The 16,254-nt window shown below is 37.4% G+C and overlaps 1 protein-coding gene across 4 annotated transcripts in view; it reads left to right on the top strand.

Moving 5' to 3' along the window:
* Positions 1 to 16,254, top strand: part of SORBS2 (sorbin and SH3 domain containing 2) — a 277,647-nt gene that overhangs the window by 107,429 nt on the left and 153,964 nt on the right. For all 4 annotated transcript variants that reach the window (XM_027776584.1, XM_014592382.2, XM_027776585.1 and 1 more), the window contains exon 4: positions 13,505 to 13,569. In XM_027776584.1, the coding sequence (XP_027632385.1) occupies positions 13,553 to 13,569 (17 nt within the window). In that variant the 5' untranslated portion in view covers positions 13,505 to 13,552. The remainder of the gene's footprint in view (positions 1 to 13,504; positions 13,570 to 16,254) is intronic.

The raw sequence follows: 16,254 nt of genomic DNA, 5'->3' as shown, positions 1-16,254 counted from the left end.
GTGCACCGCTCGATTGACCATGTACAATCCATCCACCTTCACCACCAGGCCATAGAGACAGGCCTACAACGTATATTTGAAACGTTTTTTTCGATATCCAGCCCCAAGTCATAAGTTATACCATGAGAGTAGGTTTAATCTCAAAAGATAATTATAATCCAGTGAGAGTTAACTATAAAAATAAATAAATAAAGCGTAAAACCTGTCTGGAACAGATTTGGGAACAAACTTTAACCCCTAATTATTTCAAGACTGTGACTGAGGTGGGTTTTTCTGGGATTTAATTATTTTTTCTCAACAAGCTATTCCTCATGTTTCCTGTCCAATTATGTAGCAAACCTAGTTTTACCAAAATAAAATAAGCCTTAGAGTGGGACATCTTTTGGAAATAAGTTTTACCGTTACATAGTAGTTTAATAACCTGGATAAGTAAGGCTGATTTCCTAATAAAAAAAAAAATCATAGTTATTTAAAGGAGCCTGGTGGAATTAAGCTAATCTCTTCAGGCATTTCTTTTTTAATGCAAACATGATCTGTTCCAAGACTTAATTTGGTCACAAAATTGTTAATTTGTCAGTAACTTCGAAATGTTAAAAACATTGAACTAAACAAGATGTGCTGATTATAAATGCCCAACAGGAGTAGAGTGAAAAGCCAATCACTAGATTTATTAAAATCCTTCTAACTTCTACTTGGAGATGAGCATTGGTGCTTAGATATCAGTTAGTAACAAAAGATGTTGATTTCGCATCTCTTTAGCTGTCCTGGTGACCACATAAGCAACAGAACCATCAGTGCACATGGTGGACATTCCTTCGTAATCTGTCCCCTTGTCAGAGGGGACAACAATTGGCTTTGATGAAGCTATTTTGATCACATCAGTGTTGATTGAAGTGAGTGAGTCATTCAGTAACCATGGAAATTGTGCCAAAGAGTCTGAAGAGAGGAACGTGTGTGTGCTTCTGTGTGTGTGTGTGTGTGTGTGTGTGTGTGTACACACTCCCAGATGCAGTATTTTTGTGAGGCATCTGCTCAGGGCTCCCAATCTCTTAAAAGGATACTTAATGTCTCTAAATCCAAACTCATTTGCTTTTGCTTCTCCTTCATGCTTTTGCTGATTCTCTCTAACGGCCCCAAGTAAATATAAAACAAGGCAACCCAATCCTTTACCCAGGGGACCCTATGTTCTTTCCAGAAATGTGTCCCATATTTAAAGATACATGTCTAAATGTGCTAAAAACAGACCCTCCTCCCAGACACATTTCTACTCCTTCTATTTCTGAAATTCCTGGTTTGTGTCCAGGCTCCATACTATATTTATGTCTGTCTTTTATTCCTGCATCTGTTTCCATAATTTTTAATATATTAATACATATACATTTGTAGAACAAATAGTACCCAAAAATATATGGAGGAAATAAGCAATCGATCTCCTTATTCACTGAATCTATGCAAGTAAAAAACTATATAATATGCTATCTATATAGTTTTATGCATATGTTGTATATACTTGCTTAAGTCTTCTTCAATAAGGTTTCCAAAGCTATTATCTGTTTAGCTTAAATAGCACAGTGCTCATATTGAAAAATTTTTGTAGATTGTGTTTGGGATCTCTTAAAAAATGGCCAGTGAAATATTGCTTATTTTTCCTACTTATTGTCAAATTCAGCTATCTTGGGGCTGGGAGGTGGTATATATAGTGGTTAAGGTGCTAGACTCCCACATGGTTGGCCACAATTCAAGTCCCAGACCTGGAGGCTTGCTTGCTCTCTCTCTCTCTCTCTCTCTCTCTCTCTCGTGCACATGCCCAATAGCAAATTTAAAATAATAATAAATAAAATTAAATAAATGATTCTTTTTAAAAATGTACTATTTTGTTCCTTTAATATTCAGCAAACATTTATGGAAAGTCCAAAAGGTACAATGAAGAATGCAAGGGTGAATAAAACATGGCCCCTGCCCTCAAGAAAACTTAGACACAAATAATATAAAACAAGCCAAGGTCTAATAGAACAGACGAAGAATTCTTTCAGTTCAAATGAGAGAGAGTTTTCATAGATGTGGACCTCTAAGAATGTGTGATTTTTTTTTCTTTTAGTGAGTTTTTTTTTTTTTTTTTTTCTAAAAGATATATGTGCTCGCCAGAGAGACAGAGAGATAGAAAGCAGGAAATCATCCCCTAGGGGGGATGGCTATGCCACACTCCCTTCTTCATTCTCCTCTCAGGAATTTGGACACACATGAACACCTGCCTACAGTGAATTTCAAAACACCAGGCCCGGGACTCGAACCACAGTTGCCCACTTGGGAGTCAAGCATCTTAACCACTACACCACCTGTTGACCCCCATAAGAGTAATTAGGAGATACCCCAGTGGCCACAAACAAAGAAACAAAAAGACTAAAAATCATACCTGCCTCTCCATACCGGTCAAGTCCTCTTGGAAAACAGGGATTCTGGATTCTTTTGGCACCCCTAAGACCCAGGACCATATCTAACACTAGCTCAATTAAAATGTGCTAATTAAACTAAAATGAAGGCTAAAACATAAAATGTAATTAAAAGTAGCAGCAAAAGTCCACTTAACCTAAAGAACAGAATAAGAGAAGGAAAATAGAGTTAAACGTCCTGAAACTTAGGTTAGGACCACAATACTTAGAATTTATTTATAGATAATAATGCAAATTCACTGTTCCACTGTTCCAATATTAACCTTGCAATTGCAGCTTGAGATTAAAAGAGAGAAAGATGAAGAGGAAGACTAGGGACAGGAAAATCAATGAAAAGATTATTATAATAATTTATTTGACAAAATAAAAGTAGAATGACAGAAATGATGAGCCTAAAATTAATAGTAGTGGTAGTAAGTCCCATCTGAACAATAGCAAAAACAATGATATTGACAATAATAGCTAATATCTGTGGCTAATGCTTATGTCCAAGCTCAGAATTAGAATTTTGATGAATTACCACTTGGCACTTTTAACACACAAATTCCATAATTTATAGGTGAGGAAATTGAGTCTTGGACAGATTAAGTAATGTCCTTAAAAAAGCTCTGCTAGAAGCTGCATTAGGATGCTGTATTATATAACACGTACGTTTGACCTTCTGGCGTAGTTCTGCATGGTAGATGCCAGAAACCCTCATTTAGAAGCTTTGTCAAAAGCTTTTCTTTTGGACACAATTGAGTAGCTAGAATATCCAGCAGTGGTGGTAGTATTCCAGACTAGAACCTCTTTAGCATGGTGTTTTGCAGGATAATTCCCACCCTTTTGTAACTACTGACTGTGATTATCACAATCATTGACCCACAAAAGGCTGAAGTTCAATGTAAATATTAACAGGAGAAATGCTCAAAAATAGAAGTCTAAATCTCTTTATGGAACTAGTAAAAGATTTACTGCAATTGCTTACAAAAGTTCTTCATTAAAATATAAGCTAGCAACACAATCTTTTTTTTTAAGTAAGTGCTTTTTAAAATTTTATTTTATACATTCAATTACTGTACATCACCACAGCTTGTAAAATGAATTTTTCCAGTATAAATACACTACATAGCAGTCCAGCTAACGGTATTATCATATACACTATCATCAACAATCTTCCATTTCTGTGTTCTTTAAATGTCTTGTCTCTCTATTTTACTCCTTGATTCCCTTCCTCTCATCTTCTCCCACCTTCCACCGACCTCCCCATCCACCTCCCACACTGTCTCCAGTATCTTCCACTTTCTTGATGCTTCTATATCCTCCAATCTTACAGTTTCCACCATAGAGTGTGGGCATTTTGTATATATTAAATGGGGACATACAATGTCTCTCTTTCATAGTCTGACTTACTTCATTAATTTTTCCACTTGTTTCCATATTTGTCTACTTTCTATCAAATGCCAGGGTCTTGGGCAACACAATATTATATATGATTCCTTTTTTTTTTTAATGTACTGTATAAGGTGTGTAAAGTACTGAACCAGAAGCAATGAAAAAGAAACTATCCTTAATCTCTCTGAGATTATAGTGACTGAAACACACAGACATAAAGGAAATAATATTCTAGCATTGCTCAAGGAAAGTGTTTTTGAGAACACAGAAACAAAGAGTAATTAATTCAGGGGGAGGGAGGCCTATAAGGGTGAGTTGGACTTTGGTAAATAAAAAGATTAAGGAACTTCTACATGTAGGTTCAGAAAACGGCATGAAAGTTCATGGTAGATTTCCTGTACATCACCACAGCTTGTAAAATGAATTTTTCCAGTATAAATACACTACATAGCAGTCCAGCTAACGGTATTATCATATACACTATCATCAACAATCTTCCATTTCTGTGTTCTTTAAATGTCTTGTCTCTCTATTTTACTCCTTGATTCCCTTCCTCTCATCTTCTCCCACCTTCCACCGACCTCCCCATCCACCTCCCACACTGTCTCCAGTATCTTCCACTTTCTTGATGCTTCTATATCCTCCAATCTTACAGTTTCCACCATAGAGTGTGGGCATTTTGTATATATTAAATGGGGACATACAATGTCTCTCTTTCATAGTCTGACTTACTTCATTAATTTTTCCACTTGTTTCCATATTTGTCTACTTTCTATCAAATGCCAGGGTCTTGGGCAACACAATATTATATATGATTCCTTTTTTTTTTTAATGTACTGTATAAGGTGTGTAAAGTACTGAACCAGAAGCAATGAAAAAGAAACTATCCTTAATCTCTCTGAGATTATAGTGACTGAAACACACAGACATAAAGGAAATAATATTCTAGCATTGCTCAAGGAAAGTGTTTTTGAGAACACAGAAACAAAGAGTAATTAATTCAGGGGGAGGGAGGCCTATAAGGGTGAGTTGGACTTTGGTAAATAAAAAGATTAAGGAACTTCTACATGTAGGTTCAGAAAACGGCATGAAAGTTCATGGTAGATTTCAAGAAGAGCAAATAGACAAGTATTCAATGAAAACATGCAAGAGTTACCCAGCACATTTGAAGCTTTAAATTTACAATATATTTTTTTCCTCATAAAATTTTTTTATTTATTTAAAAATCTAAAGCCTGAGAGAGGATAACAGACCATCTATAAAATTAAGAAACCTGAGATGTTTTTAAGATTAAACCTCTTGGATTACATTGAAAGACTTATTTAGTGTTCCCTCGACACTGCTTCCTACTCTCCTACTGTAGAGAAATTAGCATATGGAATGAAGTAGCAAAATTACTTAGAGCATACAGTGCTAACAAGTCAATTTTTAAAACACCACAGTCTGACCCCATGGCCTGGTGGTTAAGTCATGTGGACCCCACATGGATGACCGCATGGCTCAAATCCGTCCTGTCTGTGAGCACGCACATGTGTTTGTGCCCCCAATCCCAATAGGATGGAGAAATGGAGAAGGAATTGCGGTGTGACCACACCCCACTGAGGAGTGCTTTCTCCCTCTGTCTCACCAGTGAGTGAATGTGTAACCCCTGAAAAATGAAAACCAAAACACTGGAAATCATTACTTCTTAGATATCTGTCCTTTGTGGACAGGGCATACCCCCCCCAAAAAAAGCTTACAGTTAAGTAAGATGGAGCTGCAAAACCATTGGATCTGTGGATCAGTATCCCACAGCGCCCTCCTCCTACTCCCTGTGAACCCAGGACCGCACATTCCCTGAAGCAAGGTCAATGTTCTACTCAGTAACTGTGAACTTTCTTTTTTTCCTTGACTCTGCAAAAATAATTGAATTAGAAAGATGCATACCTAATAATGAAGCATTGCTACACTCTGAAAGCTACGTTTCCAGTATGGATAAGGCACACTCACTGCTTCAAGCCCTCAAATTCTGAAAAATCTTACAAATATCAGAAATTATTCTAAGAAAATGCATACGACTTAGTACTGCTTGAAGCAAATCAGGGTCTGCCTTTCTGGCTATCGAACACACGTGTGCTGGTGCATTCATTTTTTGTTTTGTTTTGTTTTTTAAATCTCCTCATTTCTCTTAAAGTCTCAGTTATTTTCTCATGATCCTCATAGAAACTGATTGCTCTATTAGCCTATGTTGCTTAGGTTTTAGCTCATTAAAACGTCCTATTCTATGGGAACCATAACATAAATTAAATCGGCACCACTTCTCCAAAAACACAAGACTGTCGTCAGAGGTCTGAAGGGAGATGAAGCAAAGGAGTCCTGGCCTCTGTTTCCTGTGAAGTTCCTCCTGTGCTGCCAGCACTGAGGCGTCTGGGTTATTTCAGGTGCCTGCCTTTGTGACCAAAGTTGTGCCCAAAATATGAGATACTTTTAGTGACTCTGGGATTTATTAATTCTCAGATGTTTTCCTTCTTCCCACTGTGAAGATATGAATCCAACTCTGGCACACTCCAGCAATTAAACAAAATTAAATTGTACAAACTCTCAGAAAACTGATTATTTGGGCCAGCAGATGGCGTGGTGGTTAAGGTACTGGACTCCCACATGGCCTACTGTGGTCGGAGTCCTGGACCTGGTGGCTTGAAAATCATGCTGGACTGTGTGTGGATGCCCAGATTGCCAGGAGAATGGAGGAGAAGGGATTGTGGCACCGCCATCCCCGGGGAGGTGATTTCTTACTTTCCCTCTCACTATCTCTCTATCTCTCTGATGAGTACACTCATCCTATGGCAAAAAACCTATAAAATAAAAGGAAAAAAAGTCAAAGAAAACCAGTTATTTTGAGCACCTTAGGGACAGTTTGGGGTACCATTAAAGAAGTGTTAAGAAAAGCTCCGGTGTGTCTGGTTAGCAGACTCTCAGTATCCATAATATTAATATTATCAAATCTTCAGCCTCTCATTCAAGGAAAGAAGGAATGAAGTTGTTAGGCCAGAGTACAGATATAAAGGAGGGAGAACATTATGGTTTCTTCAAGTCATATTTTTTCTCAAAATTGTATTCCAGAATAACAAATAATCCATTTCTAATTATTTTTTTTTATCATCAGTCAGATACCAGCCACAAATTCATTGCAAAGTACCATTCTACAAAGCCTGAAGTGATATTTGGGGTTTTCACAACTCTAAAAATAGCCAGAAAGGCAATACAGCTGCTTCTTGTCAGACTCCATCAGAATGAATTTGAGGAAACAGACTCCTAAATAATGTCACTTTCTAATTAAATACCCGCCCGAATGATAATAATTTAAAAGCAATACAATTGCTCATAGCTAATTAGGACTGACGAATCATTTCGACACCCAAAGAATTAGAAACTCCCCTATCTTCTTAGCGTTTCACAGATGGTTTTCCTATTTTGTTAAACAAAATTTCTGAAGTAACAAGTACATCCCTGACACTGTTCTCCAGATAAGCAGACAGAGCTTAAACATGATCACGTTCTCGCCCTGACTGGGTCCAGTGAATACCAGATACCTTTTCCATTTATTTCTGTGGATTCTCCTGACATGCTGTTTGGCCTAACGACTCTTCCAGAACTCATGACCCTTGAACAAGTCTCAGTACTATCCATTCATATAATGATCTGGGGCTTACAATATTCTCATTAATAGCTAAAATCTAAAGAACTTCCACTCTTTCTCCCTTACTATATTTTTCTACACATTTCAGAAGTTTTGGGGGAGCCAGCAGGTGATGTGGTGATTAAGGCACTGGATCACACAGGCTGACTACACAGTTCAATTCCCCAACCAGGCTGCTTGAAAATCACGCTGAGTGCATGTGCATGCATACCCAAAATCCCAAGGGGAAAATTCTCCTCCCTTTCTCTTTCTCTGTGTCTCTCCTGCCAGCACATGTGCCCTATGACAAAAAATCTAAAAGAAAAGAAAAGTTACTTTGGAGAAAAATTATAATCTCACGTAATACTTTTCTCTGAATTATTTGGAAGTTCAGCAACATAGGGCCTAATTATATGGCGCAAATGTGTAATTTCTACCAAAAAAAAAAAAAAGCCTCTTAGTTCTCTGTGCCTGTTGATTTCTTCCCTAAAACAGCTTTTGTTTCCCCCTGCTATCCAAAACAGGTTAAAGGAGAGCCCATTTTGCAATGCAAAAAGATCTGGGTATTTTTTTTCTTTTCCACTTTACAGTAAAATATTTGACTTTTTGGAAACTGTGGTCTAGGGTTTATATTCTTGTTACACACACACACACACACACACACACACACACGGAAGAAAAAAAGAAAAGGAAAAGGAAAAAAACAACTTTCTATGGCCTGTTTGGCTTTCAACCTCATTTTCATTTCACATTGGGATCAAAATTCCAACTGAATGTTATGAAAAGAAGGGAGAGGGGTAAGACTTTCATTGCCTGCTTCAAAAGTTTGATACACAAGCTTTGAAGAGTCCACTGCTACCCATCCTGCGACTCTTTCAGAAAGTTAGGGCAAAGATTCCATCACCAGGGTCAGTAGATTAAATGTTCATCTCTCACAGTTAAAGGGTAGGAGAAAAGAAGGCGTTAGGAAGTGAGCTATCAGGGTAGCTTACTTTTTCTTCACAGTTGTACTTTGTCTAAGATTGTCCAACCTTATCCTCTGAACAATCCTTAAGGTACGTAGATGAAAAAGTTTAGTATTACACCCATGGCAAAGACAAGACAGCCCAGGGAGACCAATGATATACCTACAGTCATGTGGACATCTGTCAGAGCCATGATGAAATCTGAGTTTACGAGGCTCTGGCTCGATGCCACTCATCCCACACTGTCCCACTTCACGGCATGGATGATCAGTATTTCCACTGAGAAAGAATTAGCCATTTGTGCTTTGAGATTTTAATGTAAATATATTTTTAAAAGTAAAGTAAATGCAGTCTCAAGGTCTCAAAATTTTAGAAAATAATAAATAAAATGACCTCTGGCACCTCACCTAGTTTTCACGTAAGATGGTTTTTCAAGGTAGAACTCCTAGGATACATGAAAGGTTTTGCTTTTTATTTGGCCAAAATATGCTTCTCAAAATTTTCTAGAAAATGTCTAGAGGGGCCAGGAGGTAGCATGGTGGTTGAGACACTAGACTCTCATATGACCAACTACAGTTCAAGTCCCAGACCTGGCAACTTGCTTTCTCGTTTTCCCTCTTTCTGTGTTTCTCTCTCCTGAATGCACATGCCATATAGAAAATTTAATAATAGTAACAAATACAGTAAAATAAATAATTCTTTAAAAAGGGGAGGGCACGAGGTGACATAGTGGTTAAGGGGCTAGACTCCCACATGATTGACTGCAATTCTAGTCCCAGACTTAGCAGCTTGCTTTCTCACTTTCTCTCTCACTCTCTCTGGTGAATGCATGTGCCCTATAGCAAGTTTAAATAATAATAATAAATAAATGAAATAAAATAAAAAACTATTTAAAAAAATAAGAAAATTTCTAGAATCCTTAGCATTGCCCATATCTCTGCATTGCAAAAGCCACCAGAATGCATTATATACACAGTACATTATATACGAGTTAAATACAACTTGTTTCATCATTTGATTGTAGCAACCGTCCAATTGTAAAGAATGCTTACATTGTACATGAACAATTGGAATTTATTGTTAATATGTCAGCTTGGGAAAAATCAAGAATTTAGAAAAAACGAGGACTTAAAGCCATTTTTTCAATTTATTTTCTCAGCCTCAGAATAAATCAATTTGCTTCCTATGAGAATAGGAATAGGAATATTTTATATGGCTGATCTTTTATGATTTTTTACTCTCTTGCTCTTCAGATAATTTATACTAGAAATAATCAATAATGGGATAAATATTGGATTTGAAATGCTTTGTGTTTAAAGGATTTACAATTTTTAAAATTCCATGTTATTAAATGTGTCATGTTACTCATGGACATGCCTAAAGCTGTTCCTTGGGACACTGAATCTCTTAAAATGCCACTGGAATTTCTCTTTAGATGTGTTGTAATTGTTAGTGATTAGTATCTGTCTGAAAAGTTAGAAATGCAGTTTTAACCATAATTAGGCCATATTTTCAAATTGCTCATTCCAAGCATTGAGTTGAATGTGTGATAATCTTAAAAATTAGTATAGCTCAGGACCAGCAGTTAGCATAATGGCTATATGGCTGGACTCCCATGTAGCCAACTGTGGTTGGAATCCTGGACCCGGTGGCTTAAACTCACACCGGACGCATGTGTGTGCGTGCCCAAGATCCCGAGAGGAGAATGGAGGAGAAGGGATTACGGTGTGGCCATTCCCCCAGGGAGGGTGATTTCTCACTTTCTGTCTCTCTGTCTCTCTCTGTCTTTCTGGCAAGCGCATGCGCCCGATAGCAAAAACCTCTCAAAAAAATTAATATAGCTCTGTCCATTTTTTTGAGCAATTCTTTAACAAAGGGTAACTAAAAACTGTGTTGCATCTAAGAAATAGAAACAATGGAATATAGGTCTTGTCCTCAAGAAACTTATACTTCAGTAGCAATGAAAATGCAGGGAAGGAGGGAAGGAAGTAAGATCTTTGAAAGCGACACAAGTAAAGTGGCCTGGAACAGGGCAAAGATGGCCATCACATAGGCACCACCTATTAGGCTCCAGTGCCACCAGGAATATGTGTAACCACCACTTCACTCAACTTGTGACAGTGAGAAGGAAAATCAAATTTATTATAAAATTAGAGACTGTCTTGTTATAACTGTGCATAAATATACATGTAATGGGCTCATTACAATTTTCTGGACTCCAACTGTGGTAGTAAAATCATTGGATACAAGCTCAGCTGCTGTTGCAGGGATCCAAGATAATAGAGGCTGAAACAAGAGAGGCATTTATTGCCCACTGATGTGAAAGTACACGTTGGTATTATAGGGCTGGTAAGCAGCTCCACAATTATCAGGAATTGGGACAAATGCTCCTTCCCTTTATCACTCTGTCTTCCCCAACACTCAACACATGGCTTCTTTTTGGTGGTCAAGATGGCTGGTCCAGATCCTAAGGTCAGGTCTGCATTCCAGCCAGAAGAAAGAAGAAAAAGAGATGAGGAGGCATGGTCCTTACCTTTAGGGACACAACTTCTTGGCCAATGCATGCATTATTTCCTCTCATATCCACTGGCTAAAATTTGATCACAAAGCAAGGGAAACTAATCCATGTAATCTTAGCCTGTCTAAAGCCATGCGTCCAGCTGAAACTTCTAGTATAAGGTGCGAAGGGGAGATTGGCCACAAGAGGACAATCAGCCGAATCCACCACGAATAGTAACATGCTACCATCCCCTCCTGCAGAGCCCAGCTATTTGTGTGAAATGAATTCTTACTGCATATTACTAGGGCTTTTGTTTTCAAGACGTAGACCAGAAATGTATCTTGGATGGTTTCAACAATTAAATGAAGATTTCTCACCTTGTCAAGTACAACTCATTTACAGTTAAAAACTAACACCTTATGCTTAGCTAGTCAGAGCCAAGTATAATTACTTTGATTAAGCTTGTCACTGAAATATCAAGACAAATGTTCTTAAAACATGGCACTTTCTCCTGTTGCCTCTCCCCGCCCCCCCAATCCGGTTTATTTACAATAAAGAAAAAAAAAAGTAGGTTGAGGGATGGAGTTGCAGAAACTGATCCTTATAACTGCTACTCTGTATATCACATAACTGATTACCAAATGCTGGAGAGAAAAACATGTCTGAAGTGCATTAGTATAGACTGCCTTCGCCTGGGTCACACTGAATAATTAATTACAGTATACAGTTCACACTGGTTTGAGAGTCTAATAAAACTAATTTCAGCAAGTCTGTTTACCCTTCCTCAAAGAGCTTTCTTCACTTCCTTAGGTTTGACTTGGACTTGCTACATCTCCAAACCAGAAAGACTGAATTTTCCTTTCATTTTTCTTGATAGTCTCTTTTTTTTTTTCTTTTATTCTTTTTGAGAGAGATTTTTGCTATAGAGCATGTGTGCTTGCCAAAGAGACAGAGAGACAAAAAGCGAAAAGTCACCCCCCCTTGGGGGATGGCCTCGCTGCAATCTCTTCTCCATTTCTCTCTCGAGATTTTGGGCATGCACACACATGTGCCCACCGTGAGTTTTAAGTTGCCAGGTCTGGGACTTGAACTGTAATTGACTATGTGGGAGTCCAGTGATGTAACCATTATGCCATCTGCTGGTCCCTTGGTAACCTCTTTCTAAGAAAATTATTTGACATAATAGCTTTTAAAATGCATGATTTAATGACTCTATTACATACCTTTTTTTCATATAATAGACAACAGATAAGCTGTTTTTTTGAAAACCAGATTCTATTTTAGAGTCCCTGGGCAAACTTGCTATTTAATGGAATCTGATCATCCATTTGTAGAGAGTATGACTCATTTGTAGGAAAAGTAAATCATCTAACTGTTTCTAATTTATAACTGTGGGTTTCCACATGACAGATCTGCTGACAGCTAACCTGCAAAGAAAATTATAGCACACAACTGCTCTTATAAAAATAAGTGGAATTATAAAATTAAAGAAAACATTGTTTAAATGTCTGACTCTCATTTTGCAAATGAGGAAAAAGATGTCCACAGTTAGAAATATTCTTGAAATTACAACCAAGTTCATGACCAGAGACCAGAATCTGGAACTCTCCACTCCCAGAGAAGAGCACTTCCTGTTGTAGACCTTGACGATAACGTAAGATTTCTAAGTGGAGTAAACACTGGTGCCCTTGCTCACCAGATTCGCTCATTAAGTAGCCAACTTCAGATAAGCTGAAGCATATATACACCATATTGATATCATTGTATATTAATTGTATATTCATGTCATTAAGAATAAGGTGGTAATCACTAACAAAACAAGAGGTATCGGAAAACCTTCTCAGCTTTTTCTTTGCTTCCTTGATCTTTTCTACTTTGGTTGTTTGTTCTCTTTATCTAAATTTGTCTTTTCTCAAAGCTTTTTAACTTTTTGATGTTTTATGCAACTGATTCTTCAACTCTTGAGTGCCGTTGGTCTCCATTTAGGGCCTGATAAAATAATGTTAATAATGCTAATAACTGTAGTGCACAAGGTAGCTTGTATTCCTTTAATAACTTTTTTGTGCCAGGTACTTTTATATCACATAAATTATTTCATTCTGTCCTCATGTTGATTCTATTAGGTACATAATATTTTTTAAAGAATTAATTATTTTATTTATTTATTTATTCATTTATTTTAATTTGACCAGAGAGAGACAGAGAGAGAGAGGAAGCGAGAAAGCAAGCCACCAGGGCTGGGACTCGAACCACGGTCAGCCATGTGGGAGTGTCCAGCGCCTTAACCACCCCACCACCTTCTAGTTCCTAGTACATAGTATTATGTTCCCCACTTTACAGTTGTGGAAACTGAGGCACAGAACATGCAAGTCATTCATACAAATCACACGGATAATACATAATGGAGTTATGGTTTCAACCTATGTTGTCACTCTATTGGCTATAATGAGAAAATAATGATATATTTCATAACCATATTTTCAGGAGATAGTGTGGCCTAATGAAATATCTGGGGTCTGGAAAGTTTACAGTCTTTTTTCTTTCTTTTTTACCTCAGTCCAGAGAGCTGAGCTAATTACACTCCTCAGTTTGGGGCACATGACCCATGCTAGGCTCCTACAGGTATGTGTAAGCATTCTTTCAAACCTTCAGCTACTCACTCTATGTAATGTTCTTACTTTAAGAAATTACTAAAATGTATCATTCAGTTTGATTAAACAAAGAATATGTGTGGACTATTGGACCGTTATTGGCAGATACTGGCCTTTCTCAGATAACATTGTTATAGTTTTACTACTGAGATATTCATGACTTCCTTAGTCTCCTCCCTGTGTGCAAAATATCTCACTACAAGTAACAGGAAAAAATTATGTTAAGCTATCACTGCTTTTCTTTCTTCCTTTGGGCATTTTGAGTGGGCCGGTTATGCCCTATAATCAAAGGAAAACACAAACTGGTCTCCTCCTAGCAACTCACAGAAGATTCCTCCCAGGGGATAATTTATGTGGCCGTGTGTAAGTGCATATAACTTTTTAAGTCTGAAGCGAGTAGAACACAAGGCATGAACTCTTGTGTATATATTCTTTTTAATTGACTTACAATACTCGTACATATTTATAGGGTACAGTGTGACTTTTCAATACATGCATACAATGTAAAATGACAAATTTAGGACAATAAACATATCCATCATTTCAAGCACTTCTTATTACTTTCTTTCATGACTATTTGAAGTCCTCTGGGTATTTTGAAATGTGTAACAAGTTATTATTAACTATGCAGTACTGGGCTTTAATACTCTAGAACCCTTTTTTATTACCTACTTGCATTCTTGTGTCTGTTAATCAAATTCTCCCCCACCTCACTTTCCCAGCTTCTGGTAGCCACTATTCCAATCTTTCAACTTCCACTAATGATTTAGAGCATTTAGTTTTTCTCTTTTAATGCCTGACTTATTTTACTTATGATACTTTCCTTCAAGCTCATCCAGGTTGCCTCAAGTAACAGGATTTCATTCTTTTTTTTTGTAGCTGAATAATATTCAGTCGTGTATACATACAATATTTTCTTTATACATGTATCCATGGGTGGAAATTTGGGTTAATAATTGGGAAAAGGCAATCTCTTCAATAAATGGTGCTGGAATATTTGGATTTCCAGATGCAGAAAAAAGAAACTAGATCCCTACCTCTCACTATATACAAAAATCAACTCAAAGTGGACTAAACTCTCAAACAGAAGATCTGACACTGTAAAATCACTAGGAGAAAACAGGAGAAATTCTTCAGGACACTGGTATTACCAAAGGATTTTCAAATAAAATCTCAAATCATGCACAACAAAAGCAAAAACTAGATAAATAGTATTAGGTCAAACTAAAGAGCTTCTGTAAAACAGGAAAACAATCAACAGAGTGAAGAGACAACTTTCAGAATGGAAGAAAATATTGGCAAGCCATTAACTCTTCAGTATCCTATAAATACCATATCCCATTTTATGGGACATTACAAAAAGAATGAGCACTAAAATGTCTCAAGCAGGAGCGGTTTTATGTGAAAGAGACTAAATAATTGGAGAGGTTTTGTTATTATTGTTATTTTTTCATTTTTGTTGTTAAAAATCTAATTGCAATTAAATGTCACTAGAAATCAATGTCATCTTGCTACTCTGCTGTTTCCCTCTCCTGAAACCTATTTTCCACCTTTTCCATACAAAGAGACACATGTCACATATGGTTGGGCTGAGGCACAGCATCCTCGCCTTCCTTGATGTTTTCTCCCAATGGGCCTCTTATCTGCCCCCACAGTCTGGTATACTGGTGAGACCAATCAATCAAAGCAGCTCCTACACAATCCCAAGAAACTGCTGTTCTTGGAGCCTGAATGCACCAAATGAAGGTGCAATCAACACAGATTTCTACTCAGCCATCTGTGCAGTACAGAAACAAATGGGACTCTAGAGAAATTAATTTCATCTCCTCAAACCAAGATTTAGTACACTCCTTTAGAAAAAAAAATGCATTTATAGAGAAAACCCAACTCCAGAAATCATTTCAGTAAATGTCCAAGGCATAACAAGGAGCCATATTTGAAATGAAAACTCAGTCAAGTTCAGAGAGAAGATAAATAACTTTCAGAAGTTACCCATCTCAGCATATCAAGTTACATCTTGAATGGGGTTTTAACAAAGTTGGCTTGGCTCTATGTCTATACTCTTGATTATGTAGTAGCCTGCTTCAGCGGTAGGCATTATGGTATACCACTCCCATTTTTGTTTGGAAACTGAAAGCAACCGATGAGGATACAGTTCTTAAAAATAGTTCACAATCTGAATCATAAACATTTGTTGGGAAATGCTTTTTCTATGAAGTCCTCTCAAAATGTAGAAATTGCATCCGTTTCTTTTTATTATGAAGAAGAGGACTGATTTCTTTTAGATCTCTTACTGTGTGGTTTAAATAGAAAAGGATCCTTACTCTGAGCAGAGTAACAAAATGTCATAGACTTTAGTAGCATCATGGGACAGTCTACAGTGAACATCAGAGTTAAACATAGCTGGTCTAGCCTCGGTGGGGCAGCCAGTGGTACACTGCATTGCAGTGCTGGAAGTCACATGACCAGTCAGGAGTTCAGATCCCTGAATTGGCCTGAAAACTAAAAATCCACTGACCATGTGTAGGTGGACCCAAGATGCTGAGGAGCTGCAGGACTGGGGAGAGAGATCACAGTGTGACGAGACTTTCTCAAAGGTACTTCTTTCTTCCTCTCTCATATGTGCACACAGCTACTCACTATCATAAAAAAAAAT

This window comes from Tupaia chinensis, unplaced genomic scaffold, assembly GCF_000334495.1.
Source record: "Tupaia chinensis unplaced genomic scaffold, TupChi_1.0 Scaffold000685_1, whole genome shotgun sequence".
In the NCBI taxonomy this organism is placed as follows: Eukaryota; Metazoa; Chordata; class Mammalia; order Scandentia; family Tupaiidae; genus Tupaia; species Tupaia belangeri.
The sequence above is the reverse complement of the archived record's forward strand: the minus strand, read 5'-3'. Positions and strand labels throughout refer to the sequence as shown.